At 35.1% G+C, this 20,473-nt stretch overlaps 1 protein-coding gene across 7 annotated transcripts in view; it reads right to left on the bottom strand.

Annotated features, from left to right (window-relative positions):
- PIGF (phosphatidylinositol glycan anchor biosynthesis class F) overlaps positions 1–20,473 on the bottom strand; it is a 35,838-nt gene that overhangs the window by 4,610 nt on the left and 10,755 nt on the right. For 3 of the 7 annotated variants that reach the window (XM_008976243.5, XM_034953060.2, XM_063594974.1), the window contains exon 5: positions 6,584–6,692. In XM_008976243.5, coding sequence (XP_008974491.1) covers positions 6,584–6,692 — 109 coding nt within the window. Of the gene's footprint in view, positions 1–2,176; positions 2,282–6,583; positions 6,693–20,473 lie in introns of all 7 variants that reach the window. The other 4 variants (XR_010109296.1, XM_014343817.4, XM_055108012.1 and 1 more) reach the window with 2 other exon arrangements.

Here is a 20,473-nt window from a genome sequence, read left to right as displayed (position 1 = left end):
TAGGACTACAGGTGCCTGCCACCACATCCAGCTAATTTTTTTGTATTTTTAGTAGAGTCAGGGTTTCAATGTGTTAGCCAGGATGGTCTCGATCTCCTGACCTCGTGATCCGCCTGCCTCAGCCTCCCAAAGTGCTGGGATTACAGGCGTGAGCCACCGCGCCCAGCCATAAAGCAATCATCTTTAATACATGCTGTTCTTCATGTGAAATGTCTGTTACAAGAGCAAATTCAGGAGCTGTACAACATACTGGCATTACGTTAACCATCTGTATCCTTACCTCAGAAGGAGGAATGATTCCCTGCTGCTAGCTGTCATTTTTCATAAATTTGAAGAAACAAAATTTTAAGTACAGATAGTGGTTTTAAACTAATCATTGGTAGGCATTTGTGTTAATTTTTAAAGGCTCATATGAATGACTCCATTCATTCGAAACTATTTGTTGAGCCCCTACCTTAACCCAGCAGTTAAAGGTGTAAACTAAGATTAAATTATTTAATTTTGGATATATTTTAGTATAAATTCTTAAAAATGTGTTCCAATATAATAAATATTACTTACAATTTTGGGGGAGATTTACACTGTCACAGATAACATGGAGAAACTGACCTATCTGCAAATCAGAACACCTACAGACATTTAGAACAACTCACAACCATTAGGATTACTGTCTCTCTCAAGATAAAAAGGAAGATAAAATCCAGTTCTCAATCTCTCATGAGCTACTTTTCAATATGTTTCTTTTGTTAATTGTGCTTATCACAAATTTGCATTTGCATGACTGAGAGAGTTCATCTTTCAAAGCCTGCTGACCTACTGGTTATAAATAATCATTTATATTCTCCTCCAAAATTGGTCTTGAACAGTATGTTTTTCCAGATATTCCTAAAGTAAATGTTATTGTTTGATACAGGAATAGATGCACAAATCAATCTACTCATTGGGATACATTTCTCTAGTTAAAAATCTACACTCATCCATGTATACACTCTCCTGTGACTAAGAATACTACTTTAGGAAGAGTTATTTGCGAAGGGGTGTGTAGTTCCTGGTCTGGAATTCTTGTCAAAATGACACTAAAAGGTCCTGGTCACAACTCATGCAAACGAGTTAACTTGGCCAGCATTATTCTCTCTCACATGAAAGTCCTGTTAGCAGAGCATTATCAACATGATTACCCTACGATGAACACGCCTTTTCAATCCAAAACCATTTCATGCCAGTTAAATGTTAACACATTTTTCTCATGCTTGAAACATACAAACCATATTCATATAAATGAGTATTTTATTTTGGTCTAAAACACAGTATCATCCCTTTGGTAATGGAAATACCAATTAACGTAAAAACCTGCAGCTCTTCAATCAATCAAATCCATAATCTTAGTTTTAATCTCCCTCCAGCATTTTGCAGTAATTCATGTAGTTATAATCCTATGATTCCTAGTTTCAACTTATGAAAGAATTATCTGTGGCATCTGTGACTTTAGGAAATGAATATACATATTTCACAAATACTAAATTTCTAACGTGGTAAAACTGAAAAAAAAAAACCCAAAAAATTTTTAAATACAACAATGCCTCATTTATCTGGTGTCTGATGGGAATAAGTACAAATATTTTAAAACAACTTTCAATTGTTTCAAAGACAATCTCAGGTGTCTAAAATTCAAAATCTCCGAATTCAGTTATTTAAAATACTTTATATCAATTTTCCTTTTTACCTTCATAAGAAATAAGCATCCTAGCAGAGACTTGATTATTTGGTTCAAATCTTTTTAAAGATTGTAGCACTGAAGTCCATAGTTTAAAGGCATGTATGGATTTGTTAGGGACAAAAGCATTGCATATTAGCTTTAAATATTCTCCTACAAATAAATTACGGCCTAAAATACAGACACCACCACAATGGTCAAGGCATTTAATGAAAACAATGTGGGGAAAGAAGTGAAATATAATAAGTACTTTAGCTATTCCAAAGAGACCTAAGCTATGACCATTTTTTAAAAAGAAAAGCCATGTTTTAGTCTCCAGCAATGAAAAGAATCATGGTGTAGTAGGGCTCTCATGTGAATCTTAAGTCTCCCTCTTCCCACCTGAGTAATGCTAAGCAAGATGTGTACTCCTCCCCTCTCACACTTGGACTTTCTAGTGTATAAAATTGGAGTAAAACCTACCTTGCACTACGGTTGTCAGGATTAAGTTACTCATTTCACAGTACCAAGCCCCCTGCAGGGTACATGGAGAGATCTATAAGTGCTACGTTTTCTTTCTACTGTCATCTGAAATGTCAGACAGGATTGAAAATTATGTGAAATCCAAATACCCTAAATTGGCATAACTAAATACCAGAGAAACAGATAAATTAACAGTCCACTCTACCAACTGAAAGACTGCTGGGCAGAAAAAATAAAACAACAAACTGAGACAATTAACATATTCTCTAATATATGAGAACTCAAATAAATAATGGAATTTGCATTTTTTGAAGGCTAAAAATATAGTCATTAAACTATGTCTTTTCTAGGTCACAAATGCCTGTAACATTAATTAAGTAATAACCATGTGTCAGGTGCTGAGCTAGGTATTTTAGAGGGATTTTATTATTTCATCCTCACTAGCAAGTGACAAAGCCAGGATTTCAACCCAGTAATCTGATGCCAGAACTCCTAATCATCATGTTACCTGCCTACCCATGAATAAAACATGTGAGTTTAAAAACCTCATGGTCAATTTCCTGTGCTCAGAATAACCAACAATATTTCTTAACCTTCCACTAATTTTTTATAACATGAAATACTAGCCATGTTTTGATAAGACATTTTCCAGATGAAAAACCTCATAGCTACATATTCTATGAAATAGTTACAGCATATTAAATCTAAATCACAGTTCAAATCTAAATTATTAAATAATTAAATTCCAGTCCTGGGTGTATTTAAGTATCTGTTGTACTTACTTACACAGAACATATGCTATGCATACAGTAATAACAACAAATACTTATTGATTAGCTATTTAGTTACAGCAGATAAAGAATCAAATTATAAAATACAAAGGTTTTCTGTAGTCCAAATATTTATTTTGTCAGCAACTATAAGCTTTCTCTAGAAGTTGAAAAAGCCTATCTGGATTATGGGAAATTCAAATATTTGTTTTCTTGCTGAGATTTTAAGGCAAATAAGGTAGAGGCAAGAAGATGACTTTCAAATATTAAAACAACAACAAAGATGACCAACAGTATAGTGGGTAGCTACCCTACCATATTCTCTTTAACCACATCCCCTTGCTGCCTTCTACAAAAGAAAGGCTTCCTCCAACTATAAAGATGCCTAATCTTTCATCGCTTGCCATTATTTAAAATCACTTAAGATTTATATTAAGTTAAAAAACTTTTTCATTGAGATCACATATTTTCAGTGGGCCTTTCCAGTCATTTAATGAAGAAATTATTTTAAACATAAAAATATGCTTGAAACAGCTCATTACAGAATCCACATCACTATAATCTTATGCTTGGTCTCAGGAATGTTATACAATGATTTGAGTTCAAAGTAAAGAAAACTGAATTAAAACATGTAGTAGATTTTGTGGGGTTTTGTGTGTGTGTGCATGTGTGTGTTTTTAAAGGTACAATTGCTTAACCAGATATTCCTGTTTCTCTGACAGGAATATAATTAAAACCAGAACACAATCCAGAAAAGCTTGCTTTACCACAAACAGATCAAATCGGTATTGGGCTACAAGGAACACAGAACAAGAATCTCTTAATACATGTTCTATTTTAGATAATAAAGTGTATACTGTATTGTCTTCTCATGAAATTTTGCTCTAACAACATCTCCACTTTTAGAAAATGCCATATTCCCTTATCTGATTTATTGCTTCTCTGGGAGATGCTGTTCTGTGGAGTTAGAATTATTAAAAAATAACAATAACAAAAAAACAACCTTGTTTGCTGGAAATAAAAAGTGAAAAAAAAACCTCATTTCTTTAGTTTATTAGTAAATAACTGCTAAAAGGGCAAGGAGCAGATGAGTGCTATATGAATAAAAGATTTTTAATTATACATCAATTCTATCATTCCCTCAACAATACATTTCATAATTTAAAAGGTTTACAGTGAATACGTGGGTCATTAACTTGGAATATTCTAAAAACAACCCAATAGTAAAGATAATTACACGGCCAGTAATATTCCAGCTGAATGAAACACTCTTAATGGAAACCAACACTTGTTATGTATTTAAATTAGATTTAAAATTAAATTAATTTCCAGCTAGCTAGAAAATCTTTTTAAAAAGTCAGTAATTCAAATGGAAACTTTACATTAATTTAAAAAGTAATACCATCAATTTGGATCTAGTTCATCCTTATTGTTAACAAGCACTGAGGGAGAAAAATGGGTCATCAGCTAAAAGCTTGAACAATCCCAAAATGGGTGGCTGAACTGTAAATAATTAAGATATATATTTTCTAAGCAAACCTAAACACATATTTTATAAAGCACATATATTCATTCCTCTTAGTTCAGTTTCTACTTCTGCACTGTCTTGTAAACAGAAAAGACTTAAATTATGTGTAATATATCAAACCTTTACACCCTAATGTATTGCATCATATACAAAATGATATGTTTATTATATCTTACCAACTCATTAAAGCTGATGTCCCATAGTACTTTATTTATCAATACTTTCTATTTAGATTTAATTGCATTACTTGATAGCAATGAATCTACACAGTTTCAAACAATTTTCTGTGTATACTTTTCAATGATTTCGATTGTCCTCCAATTTAGAAATCACTGACACTCTGTTGAATGACATCAAGTATGGATGACTTCTATAAGATGTCAACTTAAGAAACCTTTACTAGCACCAAAAACTTGAGATGGGAATCTGTGACGATACACACACCAAACCTCCAAGGATTTCTCTAATATAGTGATGAAGAGTTAAAACAGGGAAGGGCAAACCTATCAGACTTATTAAACATGAAACAACAATTTGACTTTCGGGGAGACACGACATCTAACTGAAAGCACAAAGAATAGAGCTAAATGTAGGCAGTTATGTGCAAGGCACACAATCTGGATCCCACATTTGGCAAATGAGGTATGTATCAAAGATTTAATTCATCAATTCATTAGGTAGGACTTTACCCTACAGAGAAAATTGGACAAATATGCAAAGATGTATAAGTATGATAATGACCATATTTGATAATAAAATATTAATAATAGTAAAATAGGAAATGACCTAAATTGTTCTTTAATAAAAAACTGGTACAATATTTTACACAAATAATCGAATATTACATATATGTAAGTTTTCATTGACATAGAATGAGCTCCATAATATACTGCTGAGGGGAAAAACAAGATTAAAAATAACATGAATATTATAGTTACAGGCATGGAGAGAGACAGCTGCAAAAATTATCACCAAAAGCAAATGGAGGTTTCCTCTGGGTGGTTGGGGAGGAAAGTAATTTTTACTTTCTTCCTTAGAATTACTAATATTGCTTAAATTTTCTAAATAAATATACATTATCTTTGTGATCAGAAAAAAATTATCTTCATGTTGGAAAAAGAAAGCACATTTATTTTTTAATATCATAATTCTTTTTGGGAGTAATTACTCTGTGAACCTAATTAGAAAAATTCAAGAAGCTATAGATTCAAAGATTTTATCACAGCAGTGTTTATTATCACAAAATACTGGCAATAATCTAAATGATCAATAGTGAATTTGTTAAATAAGTTATAAAGTATATAATGGCATACTACAAAGTCATTAATATGAAGATAAAGATACAGTCATCACTGTAAGTTCAGTGACCTTGGGAATGTTACATACCCTCTAGGTGTCAGTTTCCTCATCTGTAAAATGGGTATAAAAAGAGCACTTACCTCACAGTGCTTTACCTAGCATATCAGCTTTATCTTATTGTGATACAAGACAAAAAATCTGATGTTTGAGAGCTTTCTTGATAACACAGGCCGCTGCTGCAAAAATTACCTTGCTATCTGCTTCTAAAAATTTCAAGATGAACATTCAATTTGGCCATCAATCAAGTTCAGAAAATATGAATATAAGACCACAAGGGCAATAAATATCAAAGTTGAATAGGACATTTCTGCAGCTATTAACCTAGTTTTTAAAAATTCCTATACTGGCTGGGCTCGGTGGCACACACCTGTAGTTCCAGCCACTTGGGAGGCTGAAGCAGGAAGATCGTTTAGGCCCAAGCATTAGAGGACAGCCTGGGCAAGAGAGTGAGAACCTGTCTTTTTTAAAAACAATAAACAAACCGCCTATATACAATCACAAAATAAGCTTGTTTATTCATCTACACATGTGCAAAAAATAGTGCTAGAAGATAAAACCAGGGCTACCTAGACACCTGTGGCACTGGACAGTCCCCATTAAGAAGCTGCCCAGATTACAGTGACTGATAGAAGTAGTATCCCTACTTAATTGAACAACAAAACAATTTACATATACACACTAGTTTGCTTCACCAGTTTTACTATCAGTGTACAAACATTTATTTTGTTGCTTTAAGTAACTGAAACCAACCTGCCATGGTCTTTCCCAATCCAGTGGAATAGGAAGTGCTCCAAGCCATGCTCCTACAAAGCTAGAAATTGTAGTGATCTGGAGACTATTCTCCCATATGGATGTAACTCTGTGAAACACAAATTGGTACATCGTTGGTGGTATATACATGAGCTGCTGGAGAATCCAACAAGCACTAGCACACATTATCAGTATACATATATTTCCTGCTAATTTAAAATGAAAATCTCAAAATGACACATACATATTTACCATGAACTATTAATAGTTAATTGGTAAGAAGATGTAAATGTTTTCCATTGGAAAGGTAATATACAGACGCAGTAGGAGTCAAACCATGTTAAAGAGCATTTGTAGAAACAGCTAAGTTTTCCACCCCATCATCAACTCCTGGTTCCTTTCCCCACAGGCAACTGCTATTATGCTAAATTATTACATATTCTTCCAGAAATATTTTATACAGGCACAAATACATAATTTTGTTTTGAAGGATATATGTACATTTGCATAAATACACATGTACATATGTATATTTCTTCAAAACAAAACTCAGATGCATCATGTTATAAACCAAGTTTTGCTTGTTTTTCCTTGGTAACAGCTGTAACAGCATTCCATTGTATGGATGGTGCATCATTTATTCAACCAGTCTTTCTTTTTTTTTTTTCAGACGGAGTCTCACTCTGTGTCCAGGCTGGAGTGCAATGGAGCGATCTCGGCTCACTGCAACCTCCACCTCCCGGGTTCAAGCGATTCTCCTGCCTCAGACTCCTGAGTAGCTGGGATTACAGGTGTGCGCCACCATGCCCAGCTAATTTTTGTACTTTTAGTAGAGATGGGGTTTCACTGTGTTGGCCAGGCTGTTCTCGAACTCCTAACCTTGTGATCCACCCACCTCGGCCTCCCAAAGTGTTGGGATTATAGGCATGAGCCACTGCACCCGGCCTCAACTAGTCTTTCTTACAGCACACTTCATTTATACAAACCAATTCAATTTACTTGGCAAGAAACAGGCAGAGAACAAGAACAAAGTATTTCAAAAGATCTGGTGATTCTGCCTACCGTTCCTATTTACTAAGTGCACATCTGAGAGTGTAAAGGTGGAAAGACTTAATTCTGCCATTCTCTTAGTAGGTGTTAGTTTCAGCCTGGCCCTCATAGGGTGAACACTTCATCATGCAGAATAGGAGTCTGGTTACAGTCAGGTAAAAGCCCACTGCAATGCAATAAGTGGGGTCCAAATATTAAATTGTTTAAATTGCAAGGTGAAGTTACTGTGAAGTTATTGAAAAGTAGCCTCTTCTAGATAGTATGGGGGAAAACATTTGTTTTGTTAGATTATTTATTTAACTAGAAACAGGCCAATTATTACACGCAAAATGTACACTGAATTTTAAAAGTCCCAAATGATGACAAGTCAGTTCACAAACCAATCCCTCTATCATCCTCCATCTCATACTCCCCAACTACACAAGATAAGAGCCTTAGCTTGTTTCCATTGAGAAGCAGGGCTAAGAACGGGCTGGAGCCAATCACATATATCCAAATTTGTACTATTTGCAGGGCTTTATTATTCTTTTTTATTTCATATAACACCTATAAATATAAGTCAGCTTTTTCAACTAGCATTCAGTAGAACAGAGATGTGTTCCAATGTTGGAAGGAAAAACTGGCCAAGTTCAATGTAAAGGGAATTGTACTGTTTTAGCAATTTAAAGGATTTTCTAGGCCAATTTTTGACTACATGTGGCTGACAATGATGACTAAGCTTCAACTTAACACACACCTCCTCTATACTGTAATACATAAAGTGATGTGCCTGGAAACATAAGGTGTGGTAGAGGTTGAGAGCAGAGATTACTTTCTGTTGGGAAGAATTCACTTTTTCTATTTTATGGAACAGGAGGAAGTTCAGCTGGATTGGAAAGAACAGGTAGCATCAGGTCTTAAACTGGAGGACTGGAGAAAGAGCTGCACTGCAGACAAGAGAACACAAGTCAGATTGCTAGAGGCGACGTGGAAGAACGAGAAATAAGGCTGGAAAAGTAGGGCAGAGTTAGGATTTTTTTTTTTTTTTTTGAGACGGAGTTTCGCTCTTGTTGCCCAGGCCGGATTGTAATAGAGTGATCTCGGATCACTGCAACCTCCACCTCCCGGGTTCAAGCCATTCTTCTGTCTCAGACTCCTGAGTAGCTGGGATTACAGGTGTGTGCCATCACACCAGGCTAATTTTTGTATTTTTAGTAGAGACGGGGTTTCACCATGTTGGCCAGGCTGGTCTCGAACTCCTGACCTTGTGATCCGCCGGCCTCAGCCTCCCAAAGTGCTGGGATTACAGGTGTGAGCCACTGCGCCTGGCCCTGACCGTTTTTGTTTGTTTGTTTGTTTTTGTTTTTGAGATGGAGTTTCGCTCTTGTTGCCCAGGCTGGAATGCAATGGCGCAACCTGGGCTCACTGCAACGTCCGCCTCCCAGATTCAAGGGATCCTCCTGCCTCAGCCTCCCGAATAGCTGGGATTGATTATAGGTGGCTAATTTTTTGTATTTTTTTTTAGTAGAGATGGGGTTTTACCATTTTGGTCAGGCTGGTCTCCACAGTTAGGATTTTTAAAAATAGCTTTATTGAGTAGAGTCAAAAATTATCCTAGAAAATCCTTTCTAGCCATACAATTTACTAATTTCAAGTATACAAATCAATGGTTTTTAGTATATTCACAGAGTCGTGCAGCCATCACCACTGTAAGTTTTAGAACATTTTCATCATCCCCAGACTCTTTAACCATTACCAATCACTCTCCATTTCTCCTTCCTCCCAGCCCTAGGCAACCACTAAGCTACTTTCTGTCTCTCTGGATTTGCCTATTCTGGACATTTCATATAAATGGAATCATAAAGCGTGTGTGACTGGCTTCTTTTTCCTAGCATAATGTTTTCAAGGTTCATCCATGTTGCAGCATGTATCAATATTTCATTCCTTTTTATGGCTCAATCATATTCCCTTCAAGGGATATTCCATATTTTATCTATTCAACAGCTGATGGATATTTGGGTTGCTTCTACTTTTTGGTTATTATGAATAATGTTGCTATGAACATTTATGCACAAGTTTCTGTGTGAGCATATGTTTTCATCTCTCTTGGGATTACACCTAGGAGTGGAATTGTTAGGTCCTATGGAAACTCTTATATTTAATCACTTGAGGAACTAACTACCAGACCCTTCCAAAATGGTTGAACCATTTTATATTCCCACCAGCAGTGTATGAGGATTCCAATTTTTCCACACCCTCCTGACACTTGTCATTATCTTTTTTTTATTACAGTCATCGTAACTGGTGTGAAATGGTATCATGGTGATAGATTTAGGGTTAGGATTTTAGAAAATTCTTAAATGTCAAACTAAGGAACCATGAAGGTTTTCAATCAAGGCAACTTTACGATCAGAGATGTTTCAATAAGATTTATGTGGCTGGGTGCGGTGGCTCTCGCCTGAAATCCCAACACTTCAGGACGCAGAGGTGGGCGGATCACAAGGTCAGGAGTTCGAGACCAGCCTGGCCAACATGATGAAACCCTGTCTCTACTAAAAATACAAAAAATTAGCTGGGCGCAGCGTCAGGCACCTGTAATCCCAGCTACTGGGGAGGCTGAGAATGGAGAATCGCTTGAACCCGGGAGGCAGAGGTTGTCGTGAGCCAAGACCATGCCATTACACTCCAGCCTGGCGACAGAGCGAGACCCCATCTCAAAAAAAAAAAAAAAAAAAGATTGATGTATGTATCTTTCCAACCTCTAAGCTCTAAGTTCCTTCGGCTAAGAGGCAAGATCCATGCCTTCACATTTTTCACGGTTCCAGCACACTTGTGGCCATCTTATGTTTATTAAAATAAAAAGTATGATCATCCAAGAGGTTGCCCTCTATTTTGTGGTAGCCAAGTGTTTATGATCCTACATATAATAAATGTAGAAAAAATGGAACTGACACCTATTTTTAAAAATAGAAAAACTCTGTAGCTTGTTTTTAAAGTAAAAATTTCATATTTATCAAAATAATATATGTGACATCTTTAAAGTAAAGGAGTACAATTAAACTAATAATAAAAATAGTAGTCTCCTCTTCCATCCCTCCCCACTCCTGATGTCTGCTCCAAGACAGATATTTTCAACTCTTTTTGCTGTTTCTTCTATTTACCTCAAATTTAAAAAAAAACATAAATTAAGTATAGATTTTTCAAGATTAACTTACTTTCTGCCTTCTTCTACGGGAAAAGATTTAGCACCTTTTATCTACAAGCTGCCTACCTCCACATACACATTTCTCCCTGACTCATGTCCCTTCTACAATGGTAACATCTCCTCCTTTCAACCGAATCAATAGTAATGTCTACGTTATGATGATTATAAAACTGCTAATCACAGTGAACCACACAGTAAACCACAATTATACATTTCTTTTCTCATAGTAAATATAATCTTTAATTGTCCATGGATGTTAAGAACTGCCTCTTTTTCCCTGCTCTGTTTGCTTACGTACCTGTCATTAAGTAATTTTCACATATTCCAAAGAAGCTAAGTAGTACCTCTAAATGCTTGATTTCTTCTCCCCGCTCCTTCCATCTTTTTGGAGCCACCTAGGACTGCTGCACAACTGCTGTGCTGTGGGGTCCCTTCACGAGCATCTTGTGAATTCCCTTTGCCTCTCTCAGTTCTTTTGGATCTGCTCTTTCCTAAATTCCAAGACTTCCTCCATCTATGTTCCTTTTTCTTTTCTTTTTAAGCACCTCTTTCAATAGATTCCTGAGAAAGGAATTTTCTTTTTCAGCACCTCCTTCCATAGATTCCTGAGAAAGGGTACATGGAAAATAGATTCTTAGAGATGTTTTAAGTCTGAAAATGATTTTACTGTAATTTTTGGGAATCATTCTGCCTCAGAATTTGTGGGGGGTTTTTTGTTGTTTTTTTTTGAGATGAAGTCTCACTTTGTCGTCCAGGCTGCAGTGCAGTGGCACGATCTTGGCTTACTGCAACGTCTGCCTCCTGGGCTCAAGCGATTCTCCTGCCTCAGCCTGCCGAGTAGCTGGGATTACAGGCGCCTGCCACCATGCCCAGCTATTTTTGTATTTTTAGTAGAGATGGGGTTTCACCTTGTTGGCCAGGCTGGTCTCGAACTCCTGACATCAAGTGATCTGCCCACCTCGGCCTCCCAAAGTGCTGGGATTATAGGCGTGAGCCACAGCGCCTGGCCCTGCCTCAAAATTTGGAAGGCACTGCTTCAGTGTTTTCTGATTCCCACTTGAGAAGTTCAGTGCCATTCTGGTTTCCCGTCCTCTGTAGGTATCATGTTTCTCTCATTCTTTCCCGTCCTCTGTAGGTATCATGTTTCTCTCATTCTCTAAAAACTTTTAGAATGATCTCTTTATTGCTGGTTATCAAAAATTTCACAAAAATGTTTTTTAAAGTGTTTTTTCATCCACTATGCTGAAAATATATGGGCCTTCTTAATCTAAAATCTCAGGTATTCTGGTTCTTAAAATTGTCTTCTACTTAAAGACCTTGTTTGATCAGATCACTTAAGAATTTTTCCCTTACTCTTGCTAGGAATACTATTATTTTGAACTAATTTCTGCTTTTATCTTTTAATTCATCTTGCAATCTTTACCTTTTTGTTTGACTAGGGAATCTTTTCAAGTTTTGTCTCTACTTCCGTTGAGTATTTTTATTCCCCAAAAGTTTTCTTGTTCTCTGAATATGCATTTTGACTGCCTCCTGTTCACCTTTTATGGTAAACTTAAAAAAAAAAAAAGTAAGTTTTTAAGTTATCTTCTGTCTTTATATACTGCCTCTATTTCCCCTGAGTTTCTTTTTTGTTGTTTTCATTTCTGGATTTTATTTGAGGTATTCCTCAAATATCTGGTGATTCTTTACTTCTCATTCTACTTAAAACACCATGTATGTAATGTCCAGACTAGGCAAATCTACAGAGATAGAAAATATATTAGTGTAAGCTTCTCTAACCCACGGCCCATAGGCCACATGTGGCCCAGGATGGCTTTGAATGTGGCCCAACACAAATTCATAAACTTTCTTAAAACATTATGAGATTTTTTTCTTACTTTTTTTTTTTTTTTTTTAGCTCATCAGCTATCGTGAGTGTTAATGTATTGCATGTGTGGCTCAAGACAATTCTTTCCTTCCAACGCCGCCCAGAGAAGCCCAAAGATTGGACACTCCTGTAGTGGCTGCCTGGGCCATGGAGAGAAGAGTGGGAATAGGGGATGACTGCTAATAGTTATAGCTTCTTTTTGATGTGGTGAAATGTCCCAAAATTAGATTGTGGCAATGGCTGTACAACTGTGCCTATACTAAAAACCACTGAATTATACACTTTGAGTGAATTCTATGGTATACGGTTATATCTCAATAATACTATTTTTAAACAACAGCAACGACAAAATGAAACATTAAAACAGCTGACTGGATGCTTATAATTCAAGCACGGGGATGCACAGAACTAGGGACGGGGTAGGAACCTGACTTTCCTTTAGAGAATCTCAAAATGTCAGTACCATTTTCCCTTGAAAGAAATATTTCAATATTCTGCCTAGATGGTATAAGCCTGGCTCCCAGTACTTTGGGCCAACCAGGGGAAAGGGGCTAGGTGTAAGGTGGGGACTCATGGTTTGAGATGTAGGATTTCATTTAAAACTTATTCCCCAAAGAGGTTGTACCCAACAGGCTCAGTATCTGGGGACAGCCAGAATAGCTGGCGATATGAAGGGTACAATTATATTTTCTTCACTTCTCCTCCCTGCACTGTTCAACTTCCATTGCTTGTATTAGTTTTTATTTACATTGTTCCACAACTCCAATTCATTCAATTATTTTCTTGATATAGTGAGTCCCTTTGATGTACAAACTGGAGAATCCCTTCATTTGTGAAAACTGTCTTCTATCATATCTTTGAATCATTTTTTGTTGGGTATTTTAGAGGCACTAACTAGTCTTATGTTTGCATCCCTTTCGTTTCTCCTCTATATTTATCACATCTTCTCTAAATGCTTTATTCTTCCCAACCCCCTCCCTACCCTGCATTCATTTTGATTAGCTCAAACCTTTCTTCCATGCTAAAACCTGACTTTTTAATTTGTCTGTTTCTTGATATTTTTAATTTATGTCCTGTAATAGTGACCTTTGCATTCTCAATTTATTTCACTAATTCTGCAATCTTCTTCTCCACGTCATTTTGTTTCATGATCTCATCTTTGCTCTTAATTTATTCAATTCATATCCTTAGTACTATTTTTCATGGTAAACTGTGTGGAGGTTTTTTTGTTTATTTTTGCTTCTAGGGTAGCACTTTCTTTCAGGCCAGATTCTTCATCTTCTGCATGCCCTTTTTCCTTCTTCTATAGTGCATTTTTAGGGTTGTCATGCCGTTTCTTTTCTCTTGCTCACACTTCACATGGGCACACATCCTATCTTAACTAGCCCCAATTTTCCCTGTCTTGAAGCTGCCTTTTGAGGACTGGATGTTATTTTCTACTGAGTTTTCTGTAACATGAGGCAGGAAAGAGAATGAAGGTAGGGAGGCTGGGTAAGATAAATGCTATCTCTGTGATTCAGTTAGTAATATCCCACTGAAATTTAATAAATGGTGGTTCTATAATTGAGACTTAAAAATTCATGGCCAAGGCTTACGCCTCCTCTTAGAAATCAGATGAAGCTACTATAGTGCACAGTCTGCCCCCTTAGCAGATCCCTGTAGGTAGCAGCTCTGGTAGATTGATAAGAGGTAAAGAGGCCTGATGGGGAGTCAGGGAAACCTACACTCTATTAGTAGGAATATGTATGGGGGTATATACATATTCTTCAAATTAGGACTTTAGTTTGACAGTGTCTGTTAACTTCCTTTGATCTAGGAATGTTACTCAAGTAATCTAGTCTACAAAAACCTTTGCACAAGTATACAAAATTATATGGTACAAAGATATACCTAACAACATTATTTATTATCATGAAAATTTGATAATAAACCTTAATAGGAAATTAGTTAAATAAATCATGGTACATGGAATACTTGTAATGATGATTAATTGCTCAACATTCATCTCAACCCTGATGATGAGACTAATTAATTAAATATTGATGATCCCATTCTGCTTCCCAATGATTAGGAAAACTCAAGGAAGAGAAACTGCTGCCATCCCACTACCAGCCTGAGGATAATAACAAGGAGAATCAGTAAGAAGCACAACCATACCATGACTATCTGTATCTAGAACCATCCAATTTCCGTTATGTGACATAATCAGTTTCCTTATTATTCAAACCAATATAAGCTGAAGTTTTATGTTACTTATAGAGATACAGTAGCTAAGAATACTATGTAAGAAGAGGTAGATTATACACACACACAGATAACGATGTTCCCACATTAGTGGGAAAAAAGTTATAAAGCCATGACTAGTTTAACTATTTTGTTTTAAAATTATATATATATAATTAATACAAAATTCGAAGAACATATAAAATCTGCTAGTAGTTGTTCATTGCTTCCATGATAGCATTACTAGGATCTTCAACTTTCTATATTTTTCTGTTTGAATTTTTACTACAAACATTTATATACATTATTTTGTAATAAGATAAAAAGAATAAAATAGGTAAATTCCTTTCTATTAACTAATTTCTAGCATCACTGACATTGATGCACTCTCATTTTATAAGTTTCCATAATAAAGCTATTTGAATTCTACAGTTATTGGCTAATTTTTTCAAAGTTAAGGAATATATGCACAGTCAATAGGGCTCAGAATAAATAAATGGCTCCCCTGTGAACAAACTTAAAAAGTGACTAAAGCAATGTTACAGACCAACCTTCACGACACTGTGCTCCAACTATTTGTCCAAATTATTTGACTCCACTGGAATTCATTACATCAAATATTAATTGAAGTAAACAGGCCATTTTGAGTGCCTACTACGTGCCAGACACTGTATCAGACACCTGAGGGTAGTTCATAGTAAACACTCATGGTTTAAATACACTGTCATCAAAATAGTGTTTGTTTAAATAGATTTAATTTTTTGAACTGCTAGTCTCTTCATCTAAAAAAGAGACACTGTACAACTCCTCCTAGTGGCTAAAGGTATTTTACAAAATTCTAATATAAATGTTTTCCTTCCCCACTGAATATTAAAACAAATGCCTCTTTGCCACTAAATTTTTTGCCCACATTTATACTAAATTACCTACTTTTTATATGAGTAAATCTTTGGTCACTCACTATATTTTCACTCTTAGTGTCCACAGTGGTTGCTTCAATATAAAATCTATTTCAATACAAAGATGACAAAAAGAGGCCTATTATCTTTGTCTACACAAATAGGCCTTATTGAATGTTTTCACCTCGGCTAGATCACTACTCTTGGTAAGATTTTTGTTTAGTACTATTCAGGAATCTATTTAGTTCACCAAAAGTGATCAGGTTCTAACTTAAACATTCAAATAACAGCATAAAAGAACTGATATGTCAAAAAACAAGTTTCAATGAACTATATGGGTGTATAGTAGTCAGATTATTACTTTCCTTTATAAGAAAGTCTTCAAATGAAAAAAACAAAATAATTTTAATGCCAATGCAATAACTGAATTAAATTAGTACAAACTGAGTATATTATTTAATAAGTATACCAATAAGAAGCTGGCAGAATATTTTAAGAAACCAAATGACCTTGTCTACTTCCAAGTTTCTTTATAATAGTATTCTTTTGTTTTGTTTTCCTGGAGTAACTTAACATTTACTGCAAGGAGAAATCCTGTTAAATAGGGTCTTTTAGTTATGTATAAAATCCCAATAGTATCAGAATTGATCCTTAACTTGTAGGATGTAGTTCCTATACAGTTCACAAGCTCAAAGCTTTGGTGTTCTCTGTCTTCACATGACTATCATCTATTCAACATAAGTTTTCTACAAACATGCAAATAAATACATTAAAAACTAGTATATAAACTTATTTCACTTAAAAATATTATACAATATTTATATTGATTCAACACTAATTGAGATGTCATGCCAATTCAAAATTAGCCTGTTCACACTGAACATCTGAATTATTCACATTTTAATAATACTAAAAGGGCTGTCTTTAAGTTAAAAAAAAATACACACAAAACTCTACTGTGTTTTACATATTAAAATACAGGATGAATGATAAAAATATTTAAAGCTCTAAAATCTTCAGTTGACACTTCAAGGTATTTTAAATACTTTTTATTAATTAGAACTACAGCATAAGAACTTCAAATTGAAATTTTAATTTCTGTTCTAAATTATTATTGAGTAGGAAAAAGCATGTATTATTCATGTATTTTGTACAATCTCCTTGAATAATAATAGAATTCTTTGAAATTAAAGTTGTGATTCAGGAAGTCCTAGCTAGAGCAATCAGATGAGAGAAAAAAATAAAGGGCATCCAAATTGGAAAGAAAGAAGTCAAATTATCCTTGTTTGCAGATGATATAATCGTGTATTTGGAAAAACCTAAAGACTACCAAAAACTATTAGAACTGATAAACAAATTGAATAAAGTTGCAGGATACAAAATCAACATACAAAAATCAGTAGCATTTCTATATGCCAACAGCAAATAATCTGAAAAAGAAATAAAAAAGGAATCCCATTTATAACAGCTACAAATAAAATTAAATATCTATGAATTAACTTCACCAAAGAAGTGAAATATATCTACAATGAAAACTATAAAACACTGATGAAAGAAATTGAAGAGGACACAAAAAATGGAAAGATATTTCATGTTCATGAACTGGAAGAATCAATATTGTTAAAATGTCCATACTACCCAAAGCAATCCACAGATTCAATGCAATCCCTATCAAAATACCAATACTATTCTTCACATAAATAGAAGAAACAATCCTAAAATTTATATGGAACCACAAAGACCCAGAATAGCCAAAGCTATCCTGAGCAAAAAGAACAAAACTGGAGGAATCACATTACTTGACTCAAACTATACTACAGAGCTACTGTAACCAAAACAGGAAGGTACTGGCATAAAAACAGGCACATAGACCAATAGAACAAATAGAGAACCCAGAAGTAAATCCATACATCTACAGTGAGCTCATTTCATCAGAGATGCCAAGAACATACACCGGGGAAAGAGCAGTCTCTTCCATAAGTGGTGGCAGGAAAACTGGATATCCATACGCGGAAGAATGAAACTAGACCCCTAACTCTCGCCATATACAAAAATCAAACCAAGATGGATTAAAGACTTAAATTTAAGACCACAAACTATGAAACTACTAAAAGGAAACATTGGGGAAACTTTCCAGGACACTGGATTGGGCTAAGATTTCTTGAATAATACCCCACAAGCACAGGCAACCAAAGCATAAATGGACAAATGGAATCACATCAAGTTAAAAAGCTTCCGTACAGCAAAAGAAACAATCAAGAAAGTGAAGAGACAACCCACAGAATGGAAGAAAATATTTCCAATCTATCTATCTAACAAAGGGTTAATAACCAGACTATATAGGGAGCTCAAACAACTCTACAGGGAAAAAAAAACCCTAATAATCCAATTTAAAAATGGGCAAAAGATCTGAATAGACATTTCTCAAAAAAAGACATACAAGTGGTAAACAGGTATATGAAAAGGTGCTCAATATCACTGGTCGGCAGAGAAATGCAAATCAATACTACAATGAGATTATCATCTCACCCCAGTTAAAATGGCTTTTATCCAAAAGGCAGGCAATAACAAATGCTGGCGAGGATGCGGAGAAAGGGAACTCTCACATACTGTTGGTGGGAATGTAAATCAGTACAACCATTATGGAGATCAGTTCTCAAAAAAACAAAAACAGATCTACCATATGATCCAGCAATCACATTGCTAGGTATATACCCAAAAGAAAGGAAATCAGTATATTGAAGAGATAGCTGGACTCCCATGTTTATTGCATCACTAATCACAATAGCCAAGATTTGGAAGCAACCTAAGTGTCCATCAACAGACTAATGGATTAAAAAAAAAAGTGATACATACATGCAGTGGAGTACCACTTGGCCATTAAAAAAAGAATGAGCTCCTGCCATTTGCAACAAGGTGGACAGAACTGGAGGTCATTATGTTAAATGAAATAAGCCAGGCACAGAAAAGCAAACTTCGCATGTTCTCACTTATTTGTGGGAGTCAAAAAAACAATTGAACTCATGGAGATAGAGAGTAGAAGGATGGTTACCACAGGCTGGGAAGGGTAGTAGTGGGGGTGGGGGGTGCAGAGAATGTGATTAATGGGCACGAAAAAGATAGAATGAGTAAGATCTAGTATTTGATAGCAAAACAGGGTGACTATAGTCAATAATAATTTAACTGTACATTTAAAAATAACTAAGAGTGTAATTGGATTGCTTGTACAACCATACATACAAAAGATAAATGCTTGATGTGAATACCCTGATGTGATTATTATGCATTGTGTCTGTATCAAAATATCTCATGTACTCCAGAAATGTATATATCTACTATGTAGACACAAAAAAAAAATTAAAAAATAAAGTTGTGATTCAATATGAATAATGCTAACTACATGTTGGAGCAATTTCAATATAACTAGTAATTTTTTGTGAATATTTATATTATCACTGCAAAACCATAGATCTTTGAGTTTTTAAATATTTTTGCTTAAAAGTGAACATTTAAGAAGGCAAACTCTAATGCTCAATGAGTTAATCTAATTATTTCCTAGCTTATTCAAAATTTGACATGCTTTCTATAGTAAAATTTGGAAGTATAATAAAAGTACTAAGAAGAAGTGAACTAACTCTAGTGTATGGTGGAAACATAAAGACTTAGATTCTTCTCTTATGTCAAAGTTCAAATTAACTTCACATTAAATTAAATGAAAAAACCAGCCCTCCTCCACAGTTATCTATGCACTGTGCTCCTTGGTCTGTCACCTAAACTAGGAAGAAATACTGAGACAAACTGCAGTAAGGATTGAAAGTATGATATATAAAATGCTCCCTGACATTTTTTAATCCATTCAACAAACAGTTCTTGAGAACCTATTATTTGATTTCATTCATTTCACTCAGTTCTGACACAGCCCTGCAAAGTACATATTAGTTTTATTCTAATCATATTACATATGTGAAGTTAAGTAGCTCGTCTAAGATCACTTGGCCGCTAAGTAGTAAAAACAGGGCAAGAACCTGTTTTCTGATCCTCAATTACTGGAGTCGTCTAACTTCTACACCATCTAATGATCTAGATTCCAATACCAGCTCTACTACTTCCTGGCTACAGAACTGGGGCAAATCACTTAACCTGTCAGCTTTCCAGGTTCTTCATCTAGAAAATGGTGAAAGTGAGTATCTCACTAGATTGCTCTGAGAAACTCTATAATGAAAATGCTTTAAAAGTTATTAAAATATTTTTGCATTGCTATTTCATGTCATGTGCTATGTGATATTATATAAAATGTTTTACATTACAAATTGATAATTTTTAGCCATAGTCCTCTGGAGACTAGGCTGTTCTCCAGTATGTTGGAAATTTTAGGACAACTTTTGCAGTCTACTGAAGTTTAGGTGACATCAGAGAAATCTAGCAATTTCCTGACATAGGCCTACTTTCCATAAGCAAGAAGAAAGTTAAGTACTGGCAAACTCTAACTCATTATAACTTTTATTTTGACTAGGTAGTACATTAATGTGGTTCAAATTTCAAAAGATAGCAAAGGATATTCAGTGGAAAGTCTCCTTACTTTGTCCTCTAGCTTCTCAGATCCCCTCGAAAGAGACAACAGGTTTTATCAGTTTCTCACATGTCCTTCCAGAAATATACGTGTATCT

The sequence above is a fragment of the Pan paniscus genome, chromosome 12 (genome assembly GCF_029289425.2).
Source record: "Pan paniscus chromosome 12, NHGRI_mPanPan1-v2.0_pri, whole genome shotgun sequence".
NCBI lineage: Eukaryota > Metazoa > Chordata > Mammalia > Primates > Hominidae > Pan > Pan paniscus.
The sequence above is the reverse complement of the archived record's forward strand: the minus strand, read 5'-3'. Positions and strand labels throughout refer to the sequence as shown.